The sequence below is a fragment of the Acanthopagrus latus genome, chromosome 21, assembly GCF_904848185.1.
Source record: "Acanthopagrus latus isolate v.2019 chromosome 21, fAcaLat1.1, whole genome shotgun sequence".
Lineage (NCBI taxonomy): Eukaryota > Metazoa > Chordata > Actinopteri > Spariformes > Sparidae > Acanthopagrus > Acanthopagrus latus.
The window spans coordinates 22,804,308-22,823,295 of NC_051059.1; the positions used below are offsets into that span (position 1 = coordinate 22,804,308).

Sequence of the window (18,988 nt, forward strand, 5' to 3'; positions counted from 1 at the left end):
TTTACTATAAATGGATCAATCTATAAGTCGCAAAACAGAGTAAGAATAGTTCGCTAAAGACCGACGAGCGAGGACGTGACTCTCCATGTTCGTCGAGATGTCCCCTGAAAACTTCTGTGTGCTAATCAACCTAAACACTTTTTTAAGTCAGAAGTTGGGTATTTAAGGAAACACTTATTATGTGAAGCATTTAGCCCCCAAAAAACACTCAAAAAGCCCACAGACTTTGAGAGGAGGGAACAGGAAGTGCACAGTTGCTAATTTAATTAGCCACTAATCAACCCATTGATGACTAACAACTATAGAGTGCTGAGAAAAAGCCCTGCGGATGTTTTTTTCTGTTAGAGGTGGAAATACAAACTTTCTGCCAACACACGTGGCGACACGTGACAAAATCAGAATGTTTGATTGTCTTTGGAAAAACAAAAAACAGATTCACAAGTTTCCAAACTGCTGTTAATACAAATCCCAGGTCTCTGACTATTTGTCAGACGTATTGAATATTCTAACAAAACTTGTGACATCATGACAATATTATGTGTTGAGGTAAACATGTCACACTGAAGCTGTTCAGCCTGTCACAAGTCACTGTGCCATCGACGTGATTCTGATATTTTTAAGGTACAAAAGTTACGTCATGTTGCTTTAAACATCCATTTGATTGCTGACAAGAAATGGCCAGAAAAACTCAAAAGTGCAAAGTGTTTCTTTCTCTCAATATTCTCTGATAATGAAAAACAGAGGAGCAGTTTCACCTCAGCTAGAAAATAACTAATTAATAATAGTTTCATGTCAGCCATCCAGCAGACTTCAGTCTGGAGCAGGAGTAGCGGACAGACGTCGACCGTCATCTGTTCTGCAGTCTGAGACAGTCACAGTGAGTTTATCCACCGTTTGCTCGCAGTTATCTTTCCACACTAACAGATGCCTTCCTCTTACTTTCAGGCTCAGCGTGTGATGCATCATCACAAAACGCTACCTGCTCGCTGTGTCGTCAGCGTCTCATTATGTGACAGAAGCGGCCCGTCTCATCGCCCCAAGCCGAGCCGAGCCGACTCCCCCTCCGCCTCTCTTCTCTCTCTGTCTCTTACTCAGAGGCATCTGCCTCATTAACCACCATCAGCATTTTGTTTGCTGTGTGTGATTTGGATGTATTAGGAGTGAGGCAGGGGGTGGTGTGTGTGTGTGTGTGTGTGTGTGTGTGTGTGTGTGTGTGTGTGTGTGTGTGTGTGTGCAGGCAGCGCTCATTAGGCTGGAAAAACATTGACATTTTTTTGCCAGAATCCAGATCATATCTTCTCTTCCTTTATGTATCAAAACGTTCCTCCAATCAACTCCCTGGTGAGTGTGTGTGTGTGTGTGTGTGTGTGTGTATGTGTGTGTGTGTGTGTGTGGTAGTGTAGTGTGGGAGACAGATGTTTGCTGATTCGGCAAGTATGCGCTGCAAACTCAGCCCAATTTAGCCGGCGAAAAACATGATGCCACACAGACGCTCATGGTGACAGCCCACTCTTAATTTTCTCTCCTTTTAATTCAAGCTCTCAGTTCTTCCCTGCGACTCTTTTTTCTTCTTCGTCTTCTTCTTCTCTCTCTGTCCGTCCTCTCTTTCTCAGCACAGTGTGATGACACCAGCAGCATTTCAGCTTGGTGTTCTTCTGGACTTGTTTTCCTTGTTACAGCCACCTCTGACTAAGTCTCAGCTCTCAGAGGACACTTTCTTCTTCTGCCAGACTCAGACATCATAAATATGAAAATGCTCGGGGCCCCACCGGACGCTCCGTCTACATCACAACACAAACTTTACATTAAACACACTGCGATTGCAAAAGTTTGAGTTAAACGAGATTAAAAACCTACGGACATGGGACGAGTTTCGGGATTTATTGCAATGCAATATGGCAAATCATTACAATACTTCCTCAGTGTTTCTATTTTACAATGTACAAACTAGATTTAAAAAAAAAAAAAAGAAAAACAAGACCATAAATAAAACAAAATGCTTCGTGTAGCTAACTCTCAGCGAAACAAACCAGACACAAGCGACCGACACAGATGGATGACGTTCTACTCTACATGTCTAAAACCGACAAAATCAATAATTTGCACAATTAGAAAACAAAAAAAGAACAATAATAAAAATAAAAAAACAGCAAATCATACAGTTTGTTAGTGTGAAACAGGTAAGAGCTCGTAATGATACATTCTGTCCGGCTCGTCGCACACACACACACACACACACACTCACTCTCTCACTCGTTCTCTCTGTAACGTTGCATATTCAGAATAATCAAAGATAGCTGACGTCTTGACAGGAGACTCCACGTTCAGTCACGTAACGCACACACACACACAAACACACACGAGCAAAACATATTTTGTTCAAGTCAAGCCCGAAGCAGCCAAAAATAAAAAAAAAAAAAAAAGAGGAAAAGTTGAAAGCCATTCTGCTTATGCACAGCCTTAACATGTCAGCCTTCACGAAACATATAATAAAATAATGAGAAGTAGAACGGGGTAAGAGGATGAGGCTTCAGTCTGAGCTCGCCGTAGCTTCATGCTATCTGCGGCCACGTCCGCATCAGGGGGGGTTTTTTCAGAAAACTCCACAGTATGGAAGTTCACAAAAAGTGCTGCTTTTCTCCTCCCTTCGCTCCGTACTTTTACTTCCCTCCGCTCGTCGTACTCCCACCGGTGACAGGGTCCCTCTAAAGTGCATGGATGAGGTAAATGAAAAAAATTCTTCTGGGTTTGTATCCGTCCTCCGGCTCAGACTGGAACCATTGTGTGTTGCATGTGCTGCATTTGAGACAACATTTCTTGCTGCGCACTGGCAATTAGTATGTCCTGGTGTGACGGTGTGATTATTCCAAGTCTGTCCATCTCCCTGTGGGTGCAGACACAAACACGCATGTTCACACACACGGAGAAAAACAACATGTATTCAAAGCTTGAATCTGGACGGGGATTATTCTCTTTATCGGCACCAATTTCAGGAAAAAAACTGGCAGACATTTTCACCCAAAGAGACTCTAATCCCCAAGACAAATAGCTATTTGGAGGCTCAAGGCCACATTTAGCCACCAGTCTGACAATTAATAGCCAACTGGGTCTACCAGTCGAGCTATAACCATTGTTATCAAGCTGTCTGTGCAGCCGGAGCCTGTTATAGTTTGTGCCTTTGTGCCACGGAGCTCCTCTGTCATTCAGAGCTATTAAAAACACTTAAAAGAGCAAAAGCAAGGCAACAAGAAAAACCACATCCCCGAGCATGGCTCAGCGACACCAACGTGCAGCAGGGACCGTGTTCGTTGCAATTAAGTGATACGCCGCTCGTGCGTCGGTGCGATTCTTTAATGTGTCTTTAACAGATTGCGGAAGACAAAAGAGCTCCGTGACTACATCAGACAAAACCATTCAGTCGGGTAAACTCGTCGCTGGTTTTTGGGGTCTCGAGAAGAATTGCACAAAGATGAAACAAACACTAGATTTATCCTGTAATTAAAGGAGCATTTCACTGAGAAAACCAGCTGACGTTACTCACTTAAATGGGGCGATTAGAGCACACCAACATGTTTGTGTAATTACATAGTGCAAGTGCTCCAAGGCATAAACTGACATCTTGTAAGAGTTTCAGTGTGCTTATTGGATCACAGTCTAAATCCTCCTTTCACACGCCGCAATTAGTCAGGTATGCAGAGGTGAGAAGGTAAGCAGACGCCGTGTTTCATTCGCTCGTTCTTCGCATGAACCGGTTTGTTTTAAAGCTGCGACAGGGAACTTTTATTTTCTGCTGATTCCGGCGCCCCCTGTGGACAAAAGCAGTGTAACACCACCGCGATCTTCATCTTCTGGCACGAGCTTTTGTTGTGGCAACATTATTCAATGCTATTTGACTGAAGTAACTCTTCTTGTTTTGTGTTATTTGCTTATATACAGTCATATAGTGGCATTCATCTTAAACTGAGGCTCTTTCATAACGAGTTAAAAACTTATTGCAAGACATTTAAGCATACTAAATCCAAGAAGGGTGTCAGATTCAGACGTTTTATGGAAACACGGTTTATCTCTCCCTCTCCAAATAATTATGTTTTTGTGACTGTAACACCACAAAATACAGTCTGTGTTTGGATCTTTTCTCCACCACAGCAGAGACACGATTCTGTTTGTGCAGCTTTTTTTTTTGCACTAATAAATGTGATGAGTGAAAGTGACTCTCACTTTCAGCCATTTTCACACGTAGGTGCACTTACTGGTGTGTGAGAGCCAGGAGGCTGTCGAGGCCGGTGTATCCTGCTGCCGCCAGAGTGTCTCTGTACCTCTCCAGCCCGATGGACTGCAGCCACACACACACCGACCACTCGGGCACACACACCTCCGGTACGACCGACACACACACCTCTGATGCGACCCCTGACTCCAGCATGGTGGCTGTGGGTCTGTGGAAAAAAAAAAAAAACACGAGAGACGGTGAGAGGAGGCAGGTTGGTGGTAAAACTGGAGTGTGAAATCATAATTAAAGGGAAACTGTGCAATGGAGGCTTAATAATCTGGCTGGGAGAATGTAGGTGTGGGTGTGAGCACTGTATGAATGTTCGGCTTTATTAAAATGATATTCATGCATTAGTCTGTGATTCTGAAGCACTGTTCCTGTATTTGCATGTACCTCTCCCCTCCTGTGCGGCGCAGAGTCCCCGGGTTACGAATGAGTTTATCCAGCATGTTGAGTATCTGGCTGAAGGTGGGTCTCTCTGCTCGGTCTCTCTCCCAGCAGTCCAACATTAGCTGGTGCAGCACCACAGGACAGTCCATGGGAGCAGGGAGACGGTAGCCCTCTTCGATGGCTTTAATCACCTGAAGGAGGGACAGAGGTGGAGGATTGATTTTATCACCAGGCTAGATCCAAAGACCTGGATCCAGGTAGAAAATGCTTCAGCGACGCCTGTGAGAAAGCCGTATCAGTTCTTACAGACTGGTGGGGAGTCCCTGGCAATTTATTCTCGATGGGGTCATTAACGACTCTGTGGGGTCGATGGCAAAGAATAAATTGCTGGGGACTCCCCACCAGTCTGTAAGAAGCGAAGAAGCCTTTAAGATGAGAAGTGAAATGTCTTCCTGAACCTAAAGCAAGTCCAGTTTCCTTTGTTAAGCACTCAGACGTGTCACTAATAACGAACCAAACAGTATAACCCAAGAAAAAAATAGACAATTGCGCAGCGATATTAGTGTTTGCCCCCATTTCCATACAGTACGCTATTAGTATTCTAGTGTACTTAATGCCACAGTTTTTCTTGCAGCTCGAATAAAATAAATCAATGTCCATTACAGTTCTGTACAGGAAATGATGAAATGCGTGTGCCAGCAGACATCAATCAAGCCGCCGCTTTCAAGCGCCACTGCCAATTAAATTTCACAAAAAAGGAAGAAAAACCTTTTTGCCGAAGATTTATTACTTTTTTGTTGTTTTCCGAGATCTTTCCAGAGCTGTCTCGCCACCATCTGCAATTTATTTCAATTTTTTGCAGCTGTGAGCGGCTCCTCCATTTCCTTTGTGCATTATTCTGTGGGACAATACTGTTCGTCAGGGGCTTTCAAAGTCTGACACTGTGCGCCCCCCCACTCAGACACAACAGAGCCATAGTGTCAGACAGGAATATTATATTTCAACATGAAAATAGTTAATATTCATGGTTTTTGTAACTGCTGTTATTATTCTTTGTCTCACCTCTGTTTGGGGGATAATCGCAGTCCCAGTTTTGAAACTACAGTATGAGTTTGCAGGTTGTAAAGATTTTACAGATTCTTTGGGTGTAAAGACATATAATATCATCACAGTCAGTTAGTTGTAAACTCGCTATCGGCTATAACTTAAGACCCATTTTTAGCCTGTACTTGTTGACAGTTTGGTAAATTAGCACCATTAAAACATGCTAAGTTAGCTGTTAGCAGTGTATGTTTTCGTGTTTTTCACTGGAAAACTCTGACACTGAAGAAAAAAAACATTCATTTATTGACGTGCTGGTGAAGATTCTCAGTCGTCCAGGCCATGTTATTCTAAGTGCTGTATCGTAGGCAGCTGGACTTGTTTCAATTTCTTGAAGACGTTTCACCTCTCATCCAAGAGGCTTCTTGGTGAGCTGTGCGTCAGAGCCTCTGCTGCAACATTTGGACAAATCAGTCACTGTTTCTGACATGAAAATACTGCAAACTCAAACCCTGCCTTAGCATGTACTATGGAATTTAGTCATGGTCCAGTAGATACACTAAACTATGAGTTTTAAAGATGATTTGATTATATTTGTGAGAATCGGTCAGGTTGATCACAGCGATTCTAAAAAAAAGCATCTCGGCGTGAACTTACTTGCTCCGAAAAAGAAGAGAAAGTAAATAAGATGGATAAAGTGCCCGGAGATCGGCGCCTCAGGAAAGTTTTCTCAGACTACATCAGAGCTGCAGATGAAATCAATCATGTTTGAAAATATCCATATGCCAGCACGGCTCCTTGACCCACTCAGACTTAACGAGCTTTGATAGCAGAGCGATTGCAAATTTGCTCTGAAATAGGATTTTTGTCTCAGATCTCGAAAACTGTTCAGAACAACTAAAGTGGCCCTTAATTTATATATAGTGCGTGCTTGGCAGAGGGATAACACTAAGCTGCAATTTCTTGTCTTTTTTTTTTTTTAATGAAGTCTAAATATTTACTTCAATAAAACCTCCTCTGACTGCTGAACAAAGTCTTGGCTTAGTGCCCTTTCTGCAGATGATTTAAATTTACATTTATTTTGAATGGCGCAGAGGTCAAAGACAGCAGGTCAGGATTCACAGCGTCACACAGAGGACGGTTTATTTTCCAGCCCGTCTTAAAAACACTCAGAAGAAGTGTCGCCTTTTACTGTTATCTGTCTATTAAATGAGGTCAATTTAAGCTGGAAGCTAAAGTTTAACGTGAATTTCTCCCAGCACACAGATGTTGATGGATTAACATTTGTTTGCAGAGAGAACTTGACAAGAAGCTTGAGTGTAAATATTTTTTGCCATCTTCTCGTGAGTTATGAAAATATTTTAGTTGCCAACACGGCTAAAATCTGACAGATGGAGAATAAGGAGAAGAAGTTTTAGCATGTTAGAGTACAAAGAACGCTGCTGGTGCTTCGGGGCGTCGACATGAGTAATCACAGCTTTTAAGCAAATCCCCGCTTGGTGCTGACTTTATCATATAAACCACTTATTTGGAAAAGAAAGTGAAGGTGAATCTTCAAGTTATTACTCAAAGCGTAAACATTCATTAGATCTTAAAGAGCTGCTTCCTTCTTTGACATGCCTCCATGTACCTCCAAAACACAAAGCAATGGAAAACAGTTTGGGTCAACTTTGTGTTTACTTTAAGATCACATGGTTAAACAGGAGGTTTACAGAAAACAGCCCGTGCAGAGCTCTTGGCAGAGTCATCCATATTCTGGATCTAAATCATTCATACCTTGACAGCATTACATAATAATAATGAAGGTGATCCAGTATTTTGATTTGACATTTACTTTAAATATGCAAAGGGTTTCAGAAATGAGCTTTTGTCTCTGAGGCGACTCACAGGTGAGATGAAACAGAAATGACTCACGTCCTGGTTGTTCATGTCCCAGTAGGGTCTCTCTCCGTACGACACCACCTCCCACATGACGATGCCGTAACTCCACACGTCGCTGGCCGTGGTGAACTTCCTGTAGGATATGGCCTCTGGAGCCGTCCATCTGATGGGGATCTTCCCTCCGGGGGAAAGATACGTCCCGGTGGCCTCCTAAAACAGGAGAAATGAAAGATGTCTGATTGCTTCATCTGAAGGGAGAAACTGTTTGCTTTTTTTTTTTTTGTTCGAAAAAAGTTTTACTCTTTGATTGAAGCCTGTGAAAAGTCTATAAATGTATTTTTTCCAACAGGCTGTGGATGTTTAATTAAAGTAATGAGCAATAATGAATTTGGAATCAGGAGAGAAGCAAACAGCAGATTGTGTTTTCACATCATGAGTGAGTGCGAGTGTATAAATTACTTCTGTGAGTGTGTGTCTTACCCTCGTAGTGTAGGCAGCTTCTGGGTCGTCCTCCAGAACCCGACTCAGGCCAAAGTCGGACACCTTACACACCAGGTTGCTGTTGACCAGGATGTTTCGCGCTGCCAGGTCTCTGTGAACGTAGCTCATGTCTGACAGGTACTTCATACCCGAGGCGACGCCGCGCAGCATGCCGACCAGCTGGATGACTGTGAACTGGCCGTCGTGTTTCTGAAATGTTGGAGAGGAGCAGGTTAACGTGGCGTAAGAGCGTTTTATACGTCATTTTACCGCTAATCAAAACTAGATGTATGTTTTTCTCATTTTGAATAAGAAAATAAAACACATGTACCCGAAGGAAAGCATCCAGGGATCCGTTCTCCATGTATTCTGTGATGATCATCAACGGCTTACCTACACAGGTAGAGATACGAGGCTTAATGTGAACGTGCAAAGGACCCAAACACTTTGACTGACAGCTTTCAGATTTTATCCACAACTCACATCTTGTGACGACGCCCTCCAGCCTGATGATGTTCGGATGGTCGAACTGTCCCATGATGGAGGCCTCGGACAGGAAGTCCCGCCTCTGCTTGTCAGAGTAACCCGCCTTCAGACTCTTGATGGCCACGTAGATCTCCCTCTTTCCCTGAGCGCGCAGCCGACCACTGCACACCTCCCCAAACTCTCCTACACACATCGAGCAAAACAGCAGCGTCAGCGCCAACTAAGCATGTGTGTGTGGGTAAGTGTGTGTGTGTGTGTTTGTGTGTGTGTGTGTGTGAGAGCATTAATGCCAAGCTTACCCATGCCAATAACTCTCTCAATGTGAATACTGCTAACATCAATCTCCTTGGCGAACTCGTGGATGGCCTGATCGGGGTCTTCGTAGGTGAACGGGTCCACGTAGATTTTGACTCCTGCCAATGGAGGAGGAGGAAGAGGAGGAGGAGGAGAGGCCAGGAAACGAGGGAGGAGAGGGAGGGATGCAGAGGAGGGTGAGAAGTATGAGTTGTGTAACTGCTGCATATGTTATGTAAATGTCTTTGGCAGTATGTGTGTATGATGTGTGCAGGTGGACTGAAGAGAAGAGAACTGAGCATCCATCTGTCTCTCAGCTCTTTTTTGGAACAGTACAGTAAATCTGTGTGTGTGTGTGGTGTGTGTCTGTGTGTGTGTGTGTGTGTGTGCAGTACCTGGGTTAAGATGTTTCTCCTCCTCTGAGTCCTGCTTTGTTTTACTGTATTTACTCCTCCTGATGGCACAAAAGAAATGATGGACATTTAAGACAGAGACACGGCGGCCTGTCAGAGAGCGCTTCTTTTCACTTCTCACGTGTTTTTTGTTGAGATTTTCTTTCTACAGTTAAGAGAGCAGACAAAGGGGTATACGCGTCACATTGTTTTTAAAATGTGTTTATTTTTCCTCCCAGTAGCGCCGCGCATTCATTGGGGTTTTTCAGGATTTTGCCGCAATGGAAGGCGATGACAATGAGAACAGAGCGGCTGCAGGAAAGACAGAGCGAGCAGATGAAAGCGTTTAAGGGAGAGAGGGAGGAGGGGCGATGCCTCAGGTAGAGAAAGATAAAAGGTGTTTTCCATTAAACAAAGAAACTGTCAAAAACACCTTTGTGTGTGAGCAGGTGTGTGTGAATGTGGGCACTCGCACGTGCTTGTGCCTGTGTGTGTGTGTGTGTGTGTGTGTGTGCACGCGCCGGCGGAAGCTGACACACAAGCTGTGCCGCTGAAGAGACAGTAATGACAAGTCAGGGACAAAGGGATTATCACTGTCTCCACTCTAATCCCCTTTAAAAGCTCCAGGTAACACACACACATTATTTATCCACACAATAGCAGGGGAGGTGTGTGTGTGTGTGTGTTGTTTGTGTGGACTGGGGTAGTTCAAAAAGCAGTAGTTAAGGTAGAAGGCAGCACACACACTGACGTCAGTGATGTGCTGACAGGAAACTTCTGGCCAACCTAACAAGCCTATAGGTGTGCCTGCCTGTATGGATGCTTATATGTGTGTGTGTGTGTGTGTGTGTGTGTACCTGCGGCTAATGATGAAAACAGCTGCAGATATCAGCAGTAAAATTCCAACCCCGCTGACAGACAGCAGCAGGAAGGCTGAGTTTACTCCTTCTCCAATCAGAGGGAAGGGATCTATCAGGGAAGGACACAAAAGTCGGCGATCAACAAAAGTTGTGAACGGCATCATAAAACTTCAACACATCGTCGAAAACCCGCCGAAGGTTATCGTCACAATACCTGAATTGGTGGAGAACTCGAAAGGGGTGCTGAACTCTCCGTATCCGGCCGCCGTGCGAGCACGCACATGGAACACGTACACAGTGAGGGGGTTGAGACCCGTGACATCGACGCTCCGAGAGAAGGTCCTCATTATGCGGTAGGACCGCTCTCTCTGATCCTGATTAGACGGGACAAAAAGAGAGGCCGCGTTTCAGAGCCTGACTGCAAATCCATCTCCGCCATCAGTGAAACACAAACAGCATGCCAATTTATTGACATTCCACACGGCATCCTGAGCTGCATTAACCTGCAGGCGGCTCACCTTTTCATAGAACTTGACCTCGTATTCCAGGATGACCCCATTGGGTCGATCCGGCTGTTGCCACGCCAACGACAGACTGTGCCTGGTGACATCAGTGGCTTGGATGTACGACACCGGAGAGGGAGCTGAGAGGAGAGATGGGGAGAGATAATTCAGTGACAATAGCAAAACTTTGCGTATTCTCTGATGCTGCAAATAAGATACCATCTACAGTATATTAGTTTTCCAGCCCTGCACACAACTTAAAAGGTATCTATGCTGCGTGTTTGTCAACAATCCCATTGACCCAGTGCACCTGAGAACTGACCTACATCTCATTCCTTCCTGCTCCACAGAGACACGCCTCATTCTCCGCTCTCTCTCCTCTTACATCCCTACTTTTCCCAGCCCTTTATAGCATTTGTCCTCCTTTGTGGCTGTTCATAATATGATATAGGGCCATATGGTGGTGCAGGCTGGACCTGACACATTCCAGACAGCTCTCATGCTGTGCACACACGGCGAACTTATTTCCCCGGGGCACCCGGAACTAAGCAGGTGTGCCGTTTCCTAAATGCCACAGCAAAGACTTAAAGCAACGACAGTTGAGATGTAACAGCGTGCGGAGAAGGGAAAAAAAATGAAAAGCAAGCGCCGAAAAACTAATGGGGAGCATGTGTGAGGAGCGCCACACACCAGCTGACACCTTCACAGCTAAAATGAAACACGCCATAAAATCTGGGTGATTTTTCAAACACTTCCGTGGTCAAAAAGCTGACACGAGGAAAACCCCACCCTTCCATACACTCGCGCTGTTATGTGTCGACAATTTCTCCGTGTAGTGTTGTAATTTACTACGTCGCTGCTGCTTTCCCCTCAGCCAGCTCGGTCCATTTGTATTTAAGAAAGTGATTTACATTTCCCCACAATGCTTTCTGACATCCTCTTGAACACACCCCTATAATTAATTCAGCTGTCGTTAGGTGTAGGAGGACAGAGTAATAACTATGGCAGCTATGACAGTGATAGTTGAGAGAAAGCAAGAAAAATGTCGTGTAGCTGCGTTTCATTGTGTTGACGCCGTTGTTAGTGGAGGGACTGATGTCTCTGCCTGCTCCATGATGGATGAGCCCTTGCATAACTGATCAACTTCAGTTTTCTTCTATTAAACTCTGCTGTAGCATCACTTAAACGTCACATCTGGAGCGTGTTTCCAACATACAGTCTTGTTGCAAAGTATTATACAGTAATCTGGTCGTCTCGTTTATGCTCCAGAGAAGCTGTGCTAATCAATTTTAACTGCACGTCAGATGTAATGCAAACGTATCACAGGTCTCTTTAAATGCAGAGCTGGTTTTCAAATCGAATTTAGTCAATTTATCTTCATCAAATTTTAACGATTCTCTGAAAATATCTCTCAAAAACAAACAAATGGCTCAACTGGATTATCTGAAAGCATCTTTAAGGCGCGCTCTGTTTGTTTCCATGACTGAATAAGCTGAATAAACAAACTGACCTTAAAGGACAACACAGGTTCATACTGTTTTACTTTGTTTATATGTGGCGGACCCTGCCACCTTTCTCGCTTCAAACAGTGTTCTGGGACCTTATTTTCCTCTGACAACAGCTTGTTTATTCACACACGAAAAAAATATATAATTCTGAGTTTGTATCATTACCTCATTAATATTGTAAATATTAAAATTCTGTGTTTGAATTTCTACACAATGCCCCTTTAAGAACATATATATCAAATATATACGGAGAGCACTGTGGCGAAGAATATGTATTATTCTGAAAGCAAAAGTACTTCACAGACAGCCGTTTTCCAGCTCTGAAGGGTTGAAGGCCTGTACAAGCTTCAGCGTATGGAGTGTGGAGATTCATGCAGAGCTGGTTCATTCTGTATCATGCTTCCATGGTTCTGAACATTACCCATGGGGCCTTGCTCCCCTGTGGGCCCACGTGCAGTGAACAGCAGTTTGCATTGTGCTGACCCACTTACTGACAACATCTATAAGCGCATTTCGTGTTGCTGCCACTGTGAAGCACATTCATCACACGCAGACGTGTCTTCTCACCGGCTTGGTTGGTGGTGACAGTGACGGACACACTCTGGGCCGACCCCGCTGCACCGCTGGCCTGGGAGACCCCGTTGCGTGCGTGCACGATGAAGGTGTAGTGTGTGTGGGCCCGGAGCTCGCTCACCACCACCCTGGTGGTCTTCAGGCCCGTCTGGCCTGGAGAGAAGAGCACGTCAGAGCCACAGGGCAGGCAGAGCTGAGAGCTGGAGCTGGAGCTGAGTCTCGGGTAATCTCCTGGTGCTGGTCTGCCCTGGAAGACTCCTCTCCCTGATTGGACTTCAGATCCCACAATCCCCTGGTCTGACTGCATCCCAAGACCACTGTGCTGAGCCTCAGGCGTGGAGATGCTGCGATTCCTAGGGGGGGCTTTGCCTCCTGTCTGACTGTGGCTCCCTGTTTGACAAATGAGACACTCCAGACTGTAGCTGGTGTCGCTTCGTCCTCCCAGGCGACGAGGGGGGGACCACTCCAAGACCACCGAGGTTTCGTTCACCACAGAGATGAGCTGCTGCGGAGCTGACGGCGGCTCTGGGGAACAGACAGGGATAACCAAGCTTACATTATATACAGCACATAATGGAAGTGGAAGCATACGGGCTGTGTGGGGGAGGGGGTTGCTTTGAACGGCTGGCACGAGCTGAAATGTAGACATCTGGCATCAGACTGAAAACCATACTGTTCAGAGATGTTTTTGATGGGCTGGATGTTTTCTTCTGCGGTATTTCTTTTTTGTGTGCGCGTGTCTGACAAAGTGTGTGTGAATGTGTGTGTGTGTGTGTGTGTCTGTGCGCGCGTGTTTTCATTTTTCCCAGGCCAAGGAAACCATGTGCTGTATATAGGCATAATTAAGTTTATGACACACAGACCGAGGTCTCGAAGTCTGTCACACAGAACCTACTCAGAGAGAGAGAGGGAGAGAGAGGACATTTATTCACTTCTCAATGTCTTTAGTTATCACTCCCAGACAGGATGTAGATGGTGGCTTAGTCATAAGTAATGGGATCATGAAACAGGGGTGGCATTCAGACAAGTTTGTGTCTCCTTCTGTTTGTTAGAGATAGAGAGGTAGGGAGACAATAAGTGTGCTTTTTTGCTTTTATTCGCAAGCAATGCACACAAATATGGTCTGTGTTCACTTAGGTATTGTCTTACTAGTGTGTGTGTGTGTGTGTGTGTGTGTGTGTGTGTGTGTGTGTGTGTGTGTGTGTGTGTGTGTGTGTGTGTGTGTGTGTGTGTGTGCGTGGTCTTACGGGTACAGGCCATGGAGGGAGGGTCGCTGTCAGCACGGAAGAATCCGGAGTGGCAGTCGCAGACAGTCGCCCCGTCTCTGAGCGAGTGGCTGTGCGGAGGACACTTGGAGCATCCTGCCTCTGAGGACCTGGCCTTGTAAAAACCGGCAGAGCAGGCTGCGGAGGAGCAGGGACAAAGGAGGAGGACAAGGTCCAATAAATAAAATTCCAATAAAGAACAATGCTTAGTCAGGTACGCCAGCATCAGAAAAATGTCAATAAAGACCGGTCACGCTGACACAAAGTGTATGCTACAAACTAAAAAGCACTTCTTCACAGTGCTTGTTTAAGCAAGCTACTGGTGCTAATGAGTAATATTTTGATGAGCAGGTGAAGGTTATACTTGGTTATACTAGGTTATATAGGTTATACTATACTTGTTATGCTCATTACCGTGTGAGAGAAAATCAGTGAGAACCCCTTAAGCTAAATGACTCATTGCTCAAGTACTTTCTATAGTGAAAATGCCAAAAATCTTTAGTTTCAGTTTATAAAATGTAAATATTTTCTGGTTTTCTTCTTCATCTGTGGTTGCAAATAGAGCCCCACCAATACTACAATTTTTGTAGCCATAGAAGGAAGTATAGTTAATTTTAGTACCTCACTGAATGTCTCTGGTTTTCTGTTGGTTGCACAGAATAAGCCATTTGAATACATCAACATGGGCTCAGGGGAATTGTGATAATCCATTAGGCAAGATAATAATCAGTGGATTAGTCAAAAATGTGAAAATAAATCGTTAGTTGCAGCTCTAAAGAGCACGATCACACAGGTGACGGTTCAGGTTTCCAGTGTCATGTTGCACCTGCTGATAAAACGCTGGTTCAAAATACTGAAATATTTTAGAAGAACAAACTCAAGATAACTTGTTACTAGTGAGTTTAAAGCAGTGTAAGTGGGTTGCGAGCTGGGCGGTCAGCATTGACTCGAGGCCAGCTGACCTCTGACCCCCGATACACTCTCTGTTGTCCTCTGTATTGACGGCTCAGATGACCCGGACAACAAGTTAATCAACGCACAGGCTGCGTTTCAGTCCAGAAGATAAACAACTGTAAAGATGCATCCACAGGGAGAAATAGATCCAGCGTGAGGGGGAGGGCCACTCTGACTTCTTTTATCTTTGATTTTGATGAGCAAAGAAAAGAAACACCTAACAGAACACTTAGTGATGAGCTCCCACTCACAAACACACACACACACACACACACACACACACACACACACACAGAGAGAAAACCAGAAACACCAGAACTGAATACATCAAAACTCCACAGTGTCGGCAGCCCACACAAATATAATTGACATTTAAATATATGAAAGAGGAGAAACAGAGAGCGAGAGAGGGTGAGAGAGAGACAGAGGGGGAGTGAAGGGAGAGAAATCTTCTCTCTGTATACCAAGGAATTCAAGCATTGACAGAGTAACAATACAATAAATGAGTGCATAATTATACTGCTTGACATCCACTGGTGAAGCAAAAGAGATGGCAAAGCGTGGCTGGTTACTGCCATTTTTTTTTCCCCCCTCCCTTTAATTTCAGGAGGAAACCCTCCGTTTGTTTCTAGTGGCAATCATTTTTTCAACACCTTCTTTTTCATCATCACACCCTATTCATTCTCCTTCCTCAATCCCACCATCTCTTCCCGGTTCTCCCCCCCCCCCTCCCTTTTTTCCAACCCCTTCAAATTTCCAAGGGAGATGAAGACATCCTAGTGGGAGCGGGTAGGAATGTGGGAATGATGTGTGTGTGTGTGTGTGTGTGTTCGAGTGTGTCATGGTGCTTTATGACACTCTCATCAGTAGATGAGAGGGAGGAAGTCTTCCTCTGTAATCTACTCACACCGACCATCCTGCCCCATCTGCGTGAGCCTCCGTAGAGTTGCTCTTTCACACACTCATTTGCCCTCCCTTTCACATTTTTCACAACCTCCCTCATTCGCTCCCTGCTCACTTCCTCCTCGACCTCTACTTATCAGGCTCTGTGTCTCTGATAACTCTCTCGCTGCTGCAGCTCCGTACATCCTTCTCCTCTCCAAGCGTCCGACCTGCCGGCGAGTTTCGGAGCATCATTTATAGCTCACCATCGATACAAACAAAGCTCAAAACTGCGCATTCTGGAAAATCTGTAAATCCATAAACACATTTACAGCTGATGAGGTTGGCTTTCATCTCGTGAATGACTCATCGTAATGTGTCAGCCGATATCATCAAATCCGAGATAAAATAGAGTATTATCTCGCCTGCTGTGGCGCACATTCCTTTGTTTTTAATCATCAACGTAAGCCATAGATGGGAAAGAGAGGGAATTAGAGGGAGGAAGATAGAAAGTATTTGACCTGCTAAGGACTTGATTATAGGGCTGAACAAGGCTCTGCCAGGGGGTAACACAGGCCTTTGTCTCTGTCCCACCAAATCCTCTATCCTTGTCTCCAACACAGAGGCGGGAGAGAAAGAAAAGGAGCCAGTATCTGAAGCCATAAACTTCCTTCAGTGCCCTCTCATGTCTCTATTCTCTCTGTTGTCTGTAAGTCTTTTGTGTCTTTTTTAGCGGCGGACCCGACAGGAGGGGGTGAGCGCTGCTGACCTGGAATAAGAGCTCATGAGGGTGTCATTAACCCGACATTAACCCTGCGCTACCGAGGGCCCGCGCAGAGCCTGAGCCCGACCGGTAACCTGAAAAGGCGACGCTAACGTACACACGGCGCTGATAAGATAAGGCGAGAGATTGTTTAGATATGTCGCTTATGAGCACGCTCACATTTAGCGGCGGGAGTGAATAGACCGCAATCAGCTGTTTGAGACAAGTGGGAGAAAGTGACGAGATTGTAAAGGACGGGGAGACTGGGCCAGAAAGAGAGAGAGAGAGAGAGAGAGAGAGAGAAACAGACAAGCAGCGATAAAGAGAGATAAAGAGGTGAAGAGAGACAAAAAAGGGAGCGAGGGAAGAGGAGGGAGAAGAAGAAGCGGAGGGAAAGGTGCCCTTTGATTACTATCAGCATTGTCGGCATTTGCATATGCATTCTTCTGCTGCCTAATATGCAAATGCAGCTCACCGCGAATCCAACTAAGAGCCTCGTCGGCGCACTGTATGTGTGTGTGGGGCTGTGTGTGTGTGTTCTCTTTGACCCCGTGTTATCTGTCATCATCCCTTGTTCCTGCCCAGCGGAGGGGTGTGGACGGAGGAAGTACCCCCGACCGCTCCAGTCTGACACCTGTCTCTGTGATGGATGGAGGGGAGGGAGGCACGGATTGACGGATGGATGGACGGATTGATAGACTGTCACGCGAGAGGGCGGGACACTATTAATCTCAGGGGTCGTGCCCTGTTAATTAAAATCAACACACCGGCAGGAGATAAGATGCGATCCTTATCTCTTCCCTACTGTATGTCTTCATCCAAAAGGGAAAAACTCACATTCCTGCAGAGCTTGCTATCTAATTCATCTCATTTCTTGCAGCGGCACCGGATCCTCGCATCATTTTGCATTTAAAAACTGTAGGAATGTGCTCAGTGGAAGCCGCGGCTTTACGTTTGTCTACATTTAAATACTCGCACACAAAAAAAGTGGTGCTTTAAAGAGAAAATGTGTGTGGATTCGTGTTTGTGTGTGCGCCTGCCCGGACATTAGCATGTGAAAGGGGCCCTACAACAATAACCCTCCTCCCCATCGCACTCAGATCAACACCCCCCCGCCCCCCCCCCACCCCCGAACCCCCTGCCACCAGCAGCAGCAGCAGCAGCAGCAGCACCCCCCACCCAGTACCCCTGACCGTGGATCAGGGAGAAGAGTTAGGGAAGAGAAAGGAGGGATAATGAGAGCAAGACGGAGAGCCGGAGAGGGAGAGCGGGAGCTTGTTCCGATGCCAGGGAGCTACAGACGGACTGGTGGAGCTGGCAAACCTCAGCTACATTAAGAACAACCTGGGAGACGGAGACAATAGCACACACACACACACACACACACACACACACACGATGGACACACACACGTATAATCAGAAAATAACACACTCTTTGATTGTGATGGTGGAATGCAAACCATTCCCCCCACCTGAGTTTGGCGTGCTTCACACAATCACTTGTGCCATTCCTTTGCAGGCTTTGTCACCTGCCATACGTGCTCACACACACACACACACACACACACACACACACACACACACACACACACACACACACACACACACACACACACACACACACACACAAACACTTCTCCTCCCTCTCTGTTTGCCCCACCACACTCTTCTCTAGGCATTCCCGGGCAGACCTCCAAACTGCGAGTATATGGGAGGGAGAGCTTTGTCAGGCAGAAAATCAGAGATACGGTGCACACACACATATACGCAGGCACACACTAAATCAGCAGTCCAACATGTCCAGAGTCCAGAAAACGCGATGCAATAATTAGAGGGACTGAATGCAGCGATTACGCACTCTTTTCTATCATCCGCTCACTCTTTCTTTCTGTCATCTCTCTTTCACTCTGGCTGTCTTTCTCTCTCTCCTCAGTCTTTTCATCACTCTCGTCCAAAAACGCTTTCTGCTGTTGACGAGACACTGCAGGTGCGCTGGAGAGAAGCACAGGCATGAAATCTCTCTGGACACACACACACACACACACACACACACACACACACACAGAAACATTCCAACCCTCCCAGGCAGTGAGTAGAATCGAGGCAGAATCAGACGACAGAGAGAAAGGAGGCCAGCGGAGAGAAGAGTGAAACAAAAAGCAGAAGGCTCCGCTTTCATTACGCCTCTCTGTCCGCTCGCATTTCGAATTCTCTCTGTTGTCTCTCTTCCCTCGTTTCCGATCCTCCCAGACGGATCGCAGCTGTCAAACTTTTGACGTCTCCATCTACCTCGGTCATGACCCTGCACTCCGCAGCTACTCTCCGTGTCGGTGTGTGTGTGCGTGTGTGCGGCTGTCAGTCAGAGTTTTTGACGTCTTCATCGGGCTCAGTCATGACCTCGGTCTTAACCAGGGGTTTAGAAAAGAGGGGGAGTTCCCTCTCTC

At 45.7% G+C, this 18,988-nt stretch overlaps 1 protein-coding gene across 5 annotated transcripts in view; it reads right to left on the reverse strand.

Annotated features, from left to right (window-relative positions):
• Positions 1-1,862: 1,862 nt before the first annotated feature.
• Positions 1,863-18,988, reverse strand: part of LOC119011102 (ephrin type-A receptor 4-A-like) — a 45,756-nt gene continuing 28,630 nt past the window's right edge. For 4 of the 5 annotated variants that reach the window (XM_037083938.1, XM_037083939.1, XM_037083940.1 and 1 more), the window contains 13 exons: positions 13,926-14,081; positions 12,673-13,203; positions 10,613-10,737; positions 10,309-10,468; positions 10,092-10,203; positions 9,238-9,296; positions 8,848-8,961; positions 8,394-8,731; positions 8,063-8,272; positions 7,616-7,792; positions 4,664-4,851; positions 4,251-4,436; positions 1,863-2,884 (listed from right to left, as the gene is read on the reverse strand). In XM_037083938.1, coding sequence (XP_036939833.1) covers positions 2,767-2,884; positions 4,251-4,436; positions 4,664-4,851; positions 7,616-7,792; positions 8,063-8,272; positions 8,394-8,731; positions 8,848-8,961; positions 9,238-9,296; positions 10,092-10,203; positions 10,309-10,468; positions 10,613-10,737; positions 12,673-13,203; positions 13,926-14,081 — 2,474 coding nt within the window. In that variant the 3' untranslated portion in view covers positions 1,863-2,766. The remainder of the gene's footprint in view (positions 2,885-4,250; positions 4,437-4,663; positions 4,852-7,615; positions 7,793-8,062; positions 8,273-8,393; positions 8,732-8,847; positions 8,962-9,237; positions 9,297-10,091; positions 10,204-10,308; positions 10,469-10,612; positions 10,738-12,672; positions 13,204-13,925; positions 14,082-18,988) is intronic. The other variant, XM_037083937.1, reaches the window with a different exon arrangement.